General features: G+C 47.3%; 1 protein-coding gene across 1 annotated transcript in view; it reads right to left on the bottom strand.

The window, feature by feature from the left end:
* Positions 1-11,297, bottom strand: part of LOC129714462 (tetratricopeptide repeat protein 39A-like) — a 113,268-nt gene that overhangs the window by 13,897 nt on the left and 88,074 nt on the right. Inside the window, 3 exon segments of the mRNA XM_055664067.1 lie at positions 3,330-3,441; positions 7,960-8,080; positions 10,680-10,771. Coding sequence (XP_055520042.1) covers positions 3,330-3,441; positions 7,960-8,080; positions 10,680-10,771 — 325 coding nt within the window.

Raw genomic sequence — 11,297 nt, 5'->3', positions numbered from 1 at the left:
ACATGCTCACCAGTGCAACACCGAGGCAGTGCGGCACTGTCAGAGGCACAGCCTTTGTGACCACACATTAAACCAAGGCAGGCAGTCAATAGACAGTAGACAATAGACAATAGGTGCAGGAGTAGGCCATTCGGCCCTTCAAGCCAGCACCGTCATTCAATGTGATCATGGCTGATCATACACAATCAGTACCCCATTCCTGCCTTCTCCCCATATCCCCTGTTTCCACTATCTTTAAGAGCCCTATCTAACTCCCTCTTGAAAGCATCCAGAGAACCCGCCTCCACTGCCCTCTGAGGCAGATAATTTCACAAACTCACAACTCTCTGTGAGAAAAAGTGTTTCCTCGTCTCTGTTCTAAATGGCCAACCCCTTATTCTTAAACTGTGGCCCCTGGTTCTGGACTCCCCCAACATCGGGAACATGTTTCCTGCCTCTTAACGTGTCCAAACCCTTAATAATCGTATATGTTTCAATAAGATGCCCTCTCATCCTTCTAAACTCCAGAGTGTACAAGCCCAGCTGCTCCATTCTCTCAGCATATGACAGTCCCGCCATCCCGGGAATGAACCTTGTAAACCTACGCTGCACTCCCTCAATCTGGGCAGTGGGCAGGTTCTATAGACCTGCACGGGAAGGTAGAAGGGAGTCTCGGGCAGATGGGGCTCGTCAGCCTGGGAAGGCGGTCCCTCTAGGAGAGGGGAAAACTCTGATTTAAAACCTCCACCGCCTTGTGGCCGTATCCAGTCATGGAAAAGGCTCCAGGTGTAAACCTCAAGACAATCCGGAGTCGGAGCCCCTAAGGCAGTTTGTCGTTGTCTACAACCTCGCTCTGGCAGCTCCTGCGATGGCGCTGGTGCCAAACTGTAACGGCCCTGCTGTTCCTTTGGATCGATCAGTGACGTGGAGAGGTGGGGCGTGCTGCATGGGCAACAGCCTGTCCTCCATATGACATCGATCGCCCAGGCTTGCATCCGACCACGATGCATCACCCATGGTCAGTCATGACCGAGAGGGGCCTACTACTACTACTCTACTCCTTCAATAGCAAGAATGTCCTTCCTCAAATGAGGGGGCCTAAACTGCACACAATACTCCAGGTGTGGTCACACTAGGGCCCTGTACAACTGCAGAAGGACCTCTTTGCTCCTATACTCAACTCCTCTTGTTATAAAGGCCAACATGCCATTCGCTTTCTTCACTGCCTGCTGTCCCACACTCCTGGATATAGAGGCTCCTGTGAGACTATTTAGAAGGGTGGGAGACCCAACTTGCCCACTGCTGTTAACCACCTTGTTCCCCACATCTGGCACCCTCTGACGTTAGATCCCACTGATATTCAGCGTCAAGGTTCCTTGCAACTGACTGTCATATGCTGAGAGAATGGAGCAGCTGGGTTTGTACACTCTGGAGTTTAGAAGGATGAGAGGGAATCTCATTGAAACATATAAGATTGTTAAAGGCTTGGACGCGCTAGAGGCAGGAAACATTTTCCCGATGTTGGGGGAGTCCAGAACCAGGGGCCACACAGTTTAAGAATAAGGAGTGAGCCATTTAGAACGGAGACGAGGAAACACTTTTTCTCACAGAGAGTGGTGAGTCTGTGGAATTCTCTGCCTCAGAGGGCGGTGGAGGCAGGTTCTCAGGATGCTTTCAAGAGAGAGCTAGATAGGGCTCTTAAAAATAGCAGAGTCAGGGGATATGGGGAGAAGGCAGGAACGGGGTACTGATTGGGGATAATCAGCCATGATCATATTGAATGGCAGTGCTGGCTCGAAGGGCCGAACTGCCTACTCCTGCACCTATTGTCTATTGTCTATTGATGCAGAGACAATAACCAGGCTGCTCAACACCCAGCTTGAGATCTAACTATTCCTTTGGTTTATGTTTCATTTGCAAGAAGATCACTTCTTCCCCAGACAACAATGGACCATTGTGAGCTCCACCCTTACTTGGTCATCTTTATTTGAGCTGACCTCCTCCTAGCTCAACCCTCCCCCCTATCCTCTTTACTTTGTGTCTATCACTGGTGTTCTTGCACACCTTGTTCTCTTGTACCTGGGTGGAACTCTGCTTAAATGCAAATATCTAAGTAAGTACGTTTATTGGCCAAGTATTCACATACAAGGAATTTGCCTTGGTGCTCCGCCCACAAGTAACAACATGACATACAGTGACTGTTACGAATGACTCAGGAAACACTAAACATTAATAATAATAAAACATTAATGATAAAACACCATTGATCAAGCATGTGAACCAACAAAATACCAGATCAAAGGGAGGCTACAGATTTCTGGCTGTTGAGTAGAGCAACTACTCGTGGATAAAAACTGGTTTTATGTCTGGCTGTGGCAGCTTTGACAGTCTGGAGTCGCCTATAGTCACAGAATCTAGAACAGGAAAGAACGGATCCTTCAGCACACAATATTTGTGCCGAAACATGATGCCAAGTTAAACTGTCTACACATGATCCAAATCAATCCATCCCTTGCAATTCCATTATTTCCATTATCTACAAGTCTCTTAAACACCGCCATCATATCTGCCTCCATCATTAGCCATCAAAGAGTTCCTGGCCCCCATCACCCTCTATGTAAAATACTTGGCCCGCACATCTCCAATGAAGTCATTGAGCGATACAGCATGAAAACAGGCCCTTCAGCCCAGCTCATCCATGCCAACCAACATGCCCCGCTTAAGCCAGTCCCATTGGCCCATGTTTGTGCCATATCCCTCAAAATCTTTGCTATCCAAGTACTTCTCCAAATATCTTTTAAATGCTGCTGTTGCACCGGCCTCAGCTACTGAACCTCTGGCAGCTCGTCCCATACACCCATCAGTGTGACAAAGCTGCCCCTCAGGTTTCAGCACAGATGCCCAGGTTAACATTCCTCCTTCATACAGGGCGGCACCGTGCTGCAGCAGTAGAGCTACGACCTCACAGCGCCAGAGCCCTGGGTTCCATCCCGACTACGGGCGCCGTCTGTACGGAGTTCGTACGTTCTCCCCGTGAAACAGCGTGCGTTTTCTCCGAGATCTTCGGTTTCCTCCCACACTCCAAAGTCGTACAGGTTTGTAGGTTAATTGGCTTGGAATAAATGTAAGATTGTCCATAGTGTGTGTAGGATAGTGTTAGTGTGAGGGGATCACTGGTCAGTGCAGACTCAGTGGGCCGAAGGGCTTGTTTCCGCGCTGTATCTCTAAACTAAACTAAATTAAACCAATCCAGAATATGGGACACTGCTGAGGGTAAAGATGCCCGTTCAACATTAACACTTGTGATGACCCAGAGGCAGGGAACGTACTTGGGTCCAGTTCTTACTTACGTGAAGTCTGTTCCAGCGATGCCTCAGCTTCACAGATTGTCTCCAGCATTTCCTCCGTTAACTTCCACTGCTTCCCAATGACCGTGAAGCCGTTCCACATGTACATCATCTCCTGAATCGGGGAGGAGGGAGACAAGAGAGGAAGGTGGAATCAGCTGGGGTGAAGAAAGGTCCATGTGAACCAACAGGTCCATTTCGGAGAGGGTTAAGGGCCTGTTCCACTTGGGCGTCATTTATGCGACAGGCCGGTAGTGACTGACACGCGACTGCCGTGAAAAATCCTCTAGCAGTTCTACAGTCGCTTGCCAATTAGCGCCAGTCTCCGTGACAAGGATTTTCCCAGTGAAAATGTTTCAAACTTGGCACCCGGGTGGTCACGTGATGCGGCGCTCAAATGACGCGCAAATGGCGCACCGAACGGCGTACGCTGCGACGCATGGTTACGGACATTGATGTACGGTGACGCATAATAAATGAGCATAGGCAATGTTCGTGCGTAACCATGTGTCACCACGCACTACGCGTACGCCATCAGTACGTCAGTGTGCGTTAGGAATACGTCACGCGAGGATTTTGAACATTCCAAAATCCTGGGACGATAGGGAAGCACCGCGCGTTACCGTGCATCACCGCATACGCCACCACGCCTCGCCACGCGCGCCAACCAATTTTTAGGATGTCGCGTAAATGACGTCCAAGTGGGACAGGCCCTTTTCTGTCTGCTTATAACGGGACACGGCATTAATGTTGGGAGGTCTAAACTAGGGTCCAGACCCAAAACATCGCCTATCCATATCCTCCAGGGATGCTGCCTGACCCGCTGAGTTACACCAACTCTTTGTGTCATTCTTTGTTAATGTTTAGATGTACATTCAAGTCTATTATTGTCACGTGCACTGAGGCACAACGACAAGATTTGTTTTGCATGCCATCCGAACAGATCAGGTAATAGCAGACATGAATACAATCAAGTCGGACTCAAGTACACTAGACAGAGCAAAAGGGAAGGTACAGAATGCAGAATAAAGTTCCTGCAACATTCACAATGTAATATCTTGGTGCAATCTTCAATCCTTTAGAATGGAAGAAGCAAATATACTGTTATATTATGGGAAACCAAAAATATTGGGAAGACTCAGTAGATCAGGCAGCATCTGTTAAAAGAAAAGCAGAGTTTACATCTTTGGTCAAAAACCTCAAGCTAGAAAGTTCCTCTCACCGGAGATGAAACCCGACCCAAGTGTTTCTAGCATTTTGCTTTTAACTTAATTATTTCCAGTAATTAGAAACATAGAAATTAGGTGCAGGAGTAGGCCATTCGGCCCTTCGAGCCTGCACCGCCATTCAACATGATCATCCAACTCAGTATCCCGTACCTGCCTTCTCTCCATACCCCCTGATCCCCTTAGCCACAAGGGCCACATCTAACTCCCTCTTAAATATAGCCAATGAACTGTGCCTCAACTACCATCTGTGGCAGAGAGTTCCAGAGATTCACCACTCTCTGTGTGAAATAGGTTCTTCTCATCTCGGTTTTACCCCTTTCCTTAAGCTGCCCCTTGTCCTGAAATTGGGAAAATCTTCCTGCATCTAGCCTGTCCAACCCCTTAAGAATTGTGTATGTTTCTAAAAGATCCCCTCTCATTCCTAAATTCCCCAAGTTATCCATCCTTTCTTCATAAGACAGTCCTGACCCACTTAATGGCCTAGAAGGCGGCATGTGGCCTTAAGGACGCAGGTTCCCCACTCCTGGTCTAAAGCATCGAGCCCCTACTGGCTCCCAATCGCTAAGCTGGACTTTCATTAGAACAAATTTTTCTCAGCCATAAGTGAAGAGTGTTATATGTCCCAAATCACAACAATCAAATTCTTACTTACAGCAGCAAAGAATTTTATAAGAATTTCTTTGATTACCTACTGCTAAAAAGTTGGTTATTTCTCTATAGTCTACATTTGGAGCCTTTCGCCCTCTAAGGTGAGGTGGCTGGTCTTAATGCTTAAGTGGGGGTGATTCAATGGAGGCTAGTCGGTGGGTGGAGCCACTGGCTGACACCTCCAGCACGCGTGTTCGATCCTGACCTCGGCTGCTGTGTGTGTGTGGTGTTTGCACCTACTCTTGTGACTGTGTGGGCTTCCTCCTAGTGCTCTGGTTCCCTCCCACATCCCAAAGACTTGTGCTTTGGTAGGTTAATTGTCCCCTGATGTGGTACAATCTGAGGGGCGGGGGTAGAGAGCGTGGGGAGAATAAAATGGATGACAGTCCTGTAGAATTAGTTAGTGCGTGGTTGACGGTCGGTACAGTTTAGTTCACTGTCACGTGTACAGAGGTATAGTGAAGCCTTTATGTTGTTGATGCATCGAGCAGCGGAAAGATTAGATACGATTACAATCAGACTTAGAGGGCCAATGTACCTATTCCATATCTCCTTCTAAAGATAGACACAAAATGCTGGAGTAACTCAGCGGGACAGGCAGCATCTCTGGAGAGAAGGAATGGGTGACGTTTCGGGTACCGAAACGTCACCCATTCCTTCTCTCCAGAGATGCTGCCTGTCCCGTTGAGTTACTCCAGCATTTTGTATCTATCTTTGTTTGAAACTGGCATCTGCAGTTCCTTCCTACCCCTACATATAACCACCGGGTGGCGCTAGCTCTCTTCCCTCCCTTCTTTGTTGTATATTAAGCCTAACTCTTTCGCTCCATAGATCCCGCTGAGTTTCTCCAACATTTTTGTGTACCTTTGTTGTTTATCGGTATGTGTTAAATGTATGTTTTAGTGTCTCTTCTGCTTGTTTTATGTGGGGGGTTGGTGGAAACTTTTTAAAATCTCGTACCTCAACGGCGATGGAATTTCCATATCGTAACTCCGACCACACTGCGGCCAAACATCGAGGCACTGCCGGCCTCTGATTAGAGGCCGACTTCAGGAGCTTCGACTGCCCCAACGAGGGGGCTTTGATTGCCCCGACATGGGAGAATAAGAGGAAGGTTAGACTTTTTTGCCTTCCATCACAGTGGGGAATGTGGGGAATCCGCTGTGGTGGAAGTTTATGTTGACTTTTATGTAGTTGTGCGTCTTGTTGCTTTTTTTAGTATGACTGTATGGTAATTCGAGTTTCACTGTACATTGATCGGTACGTGTGATCATAAACTGACCTTTGAACCTTTGCTATCTCCTCCTTCATTCGTCTGCTCGACCAACCCACCAACTACTACAAACATGGCGGCCTCACGTTCACCTCACATGTGAAATGTCCCCAGTTCGATCCTGGGCAGGAACATACTTTCCGCTCCTGATTGTCACCAGAGTGAATCTATCTCTATATTTAAGAGGGAGTTAGATGTGGCCCTTGTGGCTAAGGGGATCAGGGGGTATGGAGAGAAGGCAGGTACGGGATACTGAGTTGGATGATCAGCCATGATCATATTGAATGGCGGTGCAGGCTCGAAGGGCCGAATGGCCTACTCCTGCACCTAATTTCTATGTTTCTATGTTTCTATCTCCTGGTCTCACATTCACAATGGCAACAGCCTTCTAAACATTCCGTGGCAACACACATGGGACATTTGTCCTTTCTTGATTAGTATAGGTGAAAGGGGGTTACAGAAACATCGAAACATAGAAAAATAGGTGCAGGAGTAGGCCCTTCAGCCCTTCGAGCCAGCACTGCCATTCAATATGATCATGGCTGATCATCCAAAATCAGTAGGCCGTTCCCGCTTTTTCCCCATATCCCTTGGATCCTTTAGCCCAACGAGCTAAACCTAACTCTATGGCTAAATCTATGTGGAGGAGAATGGGTTTGAGAGTGAAAGATAGATCAGCCATGATTGAATGGTGGAGTAGACTTGATGGGCCAAATGGCCTAAATCTGGTCCTATCACTAATTAACTTATAAGAATGCTCCCACAGTCCAGACAGCCCACCACTGCTTCCTTCTCCCATGCGATGCTACTCTCTTGGCCTGGAACTCTCACCATCGGCAGGGCGGATGCCGTGTACAGGGGCAGTTTCTTCTGCAGTTGTACAGATCCCTAGTGAGACCACACCTGGAGTATCGTGTACAGTTTTGGTCCCCTAATTTAAGGAAGGACGTTCTTGCTATTGAGGGAGTGCAGCGTAGGTTTACAAGGTTAATTCCCGGGATGGCGGGACTGTCATATGCTGAGAGACTGGAGCAGCTGGGCTTGTACACTCTGGAGTTTAGAAGGATGAGAGGATATCTTATTGAAACATATAAGATTGTTAAGGGTTTTGGACACGCTAGAGGCAGGAAACATGTTCCCGATGTTGGGGGAGTCCAGAACCAGGGGCCACACAGTTTAAGAATAAGGAGTAAGCCATTTAGAACGGAGATGAGAAAACACTTTTTCTCACAGAGAGTTGTGAGTCTGTGGAATTCTCTGCCTCAGAGGCCGGTTCTCTGGATGCTTTCAAGCGACAGCTAGATAGGGCTCTTAAAAATAGCGGAGTCAGGGGATATGGGGAGAAGGCAGGAACGGGGTACTGATTGGGGATGATCAGACATGGTCACATTGAATGGCGGTGCTGGCTCGAAGGGCCGAATGGCCTACTCCTGCACCTATTGTCCTCCCGGTTGTGTGGGTGGGGCCGTGGTGTGGGACTCACCAGAGCTGGCACCGGCAACCTCACCGGAACGTTGGACTTGTACCTCCTGGCCTTCCTGATCGCAAACTTCTCGGTGGGGGGCGACTTGCCGGCAATCTTCTGCTTCAGCTGGGGGACCTGCCTGCAAGGGGCGGGAGGAAAGGGAAACAGGTCATTGGCTTTATAAGTGATGGGAGCAGAACTGGGCCATTAAGTCCACTACACCATTCAATCATGGCTGATCTATCGCTCTGAAGAAACAGCCTGAAGAAGGGTCTCGACCCGAAACGTCACCTATTCAATAGTCAATCAATAGTCAATAGTCAATAGTCAATTTAATTGTCATTTGGACCCCTGGAGGTCCAAACGAAATGCCGTTTCTGCAGCCATACATTACAAACAAATAGACCCCAGACACAACATAATTTACATTTTACATAAACATCCATCACATTGCTGTGATGGAAGGCCAAAAAAAACTTTAAAAAAAAACAAAAAAACAATTCCTTCGCTCCATAGATGCTGCCTCACCCGCTGAGTTTCTCCAGCATTTTTATCTGATTTTACCGACATCTGCAGTTCTTTCTTAAATATCTCTCCCTCGCAACCCCATTCTCCTGCCTTCTCCTCCTAACCCCTAACACCCGTACTAATCAAGAATCTATCTATCTCTGCCTTAAAAATATCCGCTGACGAGGCCTCCACAGCCTACTGTGGCAATGAGTTCCACAGATTCACCACCCTCTGACTAAAGAAGTTCCTCCTCACCTCCTTTCTAAAAGAGCGTCCTTTAATTCTGAGACTGTGACTTCTGGTCCTAGACTCTCCCACCAGTGGAAACATCCTCTCCACATCCAATCTATCCATGCCTATCATTACTCTGTAAGATTCAATGAGGCCCTCTATCTTCTAAACTCCAGCGAGTGCAGGCCCTCAGTTTGTTTTCTCCTTTTGCGCACATTTTCATCAACGCCGCCCAGATTCCAACACTCAGCTGCAGCTTCAGGGCAATTTCTGCAGTGGATTGTCAATGAAAAGGATAGGATTAGTGCACGACTAATGCAACTGGGTGGTTGGTAGTTAGCACTGTACTCGCCAGCATGGCCCCCAGGGCAATAACAATCCCCAACAGGTTGAAGCAGAGTCTGAGTCATCATCCTCAGTAATACATTCATTTATCTTGCCGACTGAAGCTTTTTGAGAGCTGGAGCCACGATCAGGTCCCGGGTTCGATCCTGACCTTGAACCAAGCTGCTCAGATTCCTCCATTAACCCATCATTCCTCTATGTCGGAGCGGCACGGTGGTGCAGCGGTAGAGTTGCTGCCTCACAGCGCCAGAGGCCTGGGTTCGATCCTGACCTTGGGTACGGAGTTTGTACGTATGTTCTCCCCGTGACCTGTGTGGGTTTTCTCCGGGTGCTCCAGTTGTCCTCCACACTCCAAAGACTTGCAGGTTTGTAGGTTAATTGGCCTCTACAGGTACATTGTAAACTGTCCTAGTGCGTGTGGGATTATACTTGTGTATGGAGTGATCTCTGGTCAGTGCGGACAAAAGGCCCATTTTCATACCACTTCCATTAAATAGTTCAGGTTATTTCATTCAGTTCAGTTTATGGTCACGTGTACCGAGGACCAATTCCAAAAGACGTGGTCTATGTTTCTGGACCTATTACCAGTATGAGGTGCAATAGTAATTTAAATAAATAAATAAATGGTATCGGGACCTGGTAACGGGAGGTAAAACAACAAAAACAGACTTGGTTGGTAGTCCCCTTTCTGCGGAGTTTAATGTTATAATAGAGCGATTGTTCCTATTTTCTTTTTCTTTCTTTTCTAGGGTCTACTTTCTCACTTTACTTCCTTCTCTAACTTCTTTTCTAAGGGGCTTTCTTTTCCCAACACTCTTGCACTTCACGACTCTTGCGCACTTTCTTTACTTTCCTTACTTCTATCTTTTTCTTAAAGCTCAAAAAAAAATGAAGCGGTACAAAAAATGTATTAAGATATATGTGTTGTGTAGTATTGTAATTTACCGTACTTCTAATAAAAATAAAATTTAAAAAAATTAAAAAAGAAAAGCTTTTGTTGCGTGCTAACCAGCCAGCGGAAAGACAATACGGGATTACAATCGAGCCGTTCACAGTGTACAGATACAGGATAAGGGAATAATGTTTAGTGCCAGATAAACCCCAGTAAAGTCCAATCAAAGATAGTCTGACGGTCTCTCTAAAATCTAACGTCTAATACAAAGCGGTCAGGAGCAAAACCTGACGCTCACATTGTTACCTTTCGCCAAACAAGACCAACCTCATCAAATTTACAACGAGTATTGAGAACCTGCAAGGGTCAGTCAGTGCGTGGTCGGGAGGTGGCGAGTGAACGACATGTGAATGGGGACAACATGACTTTGTGTTTAGGAAGGGAATGAGATGCTGGAAATTCGAAGGTACACAAAAATGCTGGAGAAACTCAGCGGGTGCAGCAGCATCTATGGAGCGAAGGAAATGGGCAACGTTTCGTCCCGAAACGTTGCCCATTCCTTCGCTCCATAGATGCTGCTGCACCCACTGAGTTTCTCCAGCATTTTTGTCAACCTGTGGTTGCTCATGCCAAAACACACATGTCTTTGCCTTGTCCATTCGAGATACAAATGCCTCTGGCAGTGAAAAGCTCCCTGACCTCAAACGGCAATGGCCGAAACCTTCTTCAGACACTTGTCGTGGTAGAGAATGCAACCCACCTGAACAATTCCACCTCGTTGTCTCCAAAGGGCTTAGCTTCGTGTTCGGGGAGCATACTCAGATACGCTGCCTTCATGTAGACATACATTGCCTGGGGGAGAACAGCACAAACCAGCTTAACTGGTTGACCTCCATCCATTGCTACAGCCTTAGAATCAGTTACACAACATGGAAAAGAATAATAATAATAATCATTGCACTGAGCTGCAACGAGATTTGGTATGCAGCTTCCATCCGATGTCATAACTTAGACAACTAAAATTTAGAGAAACATGATTTATAAAAAGAACAGTAAAACAGTAAAACAGTCTAAAGTGCGAATATGTCTGTGCCGGTTTGAAGTGCGAGGTGACCATCCGAGGGAGACAGTCCATGGGGATGGGGGGCACTCAGCAGGGCCGGTTCAGAGCAGCTATAGCTCTGGGGATGAAGCTGTTCCTAAGTCTGGAGGTGTGGGCGTAGAAGGCCTTGTAACATCTCCCGGAGGGTAGAAGTTCGAACAGACTATTACAAGGGAGTGAGGAGTCTTTGTGAATACTGACGGCCTTCCTGAGGCACCGTGCGTGGTAGATGCCCTCCAAGGCTGGTAGCTGTGTCCCAATTATCCTCTGCGCTCT

Source organism: Leucoraja erinacea, chromosome 39, assembly GCF_028641065.1.
Source record: "Leucoraja erinacea ecotype New England chromosome 39, Leri_hhj_1, whole genome shotgun sequence".
NCBI lineage: Eukaryota > Metazoa > Chordata > Chondrichthyes > Rajiformes > Rajidae > Leucoraja > Leucoraja erinaceus.
This window is presented reverse-complemented; position numbering and strand designations above follow the sequence as displayed.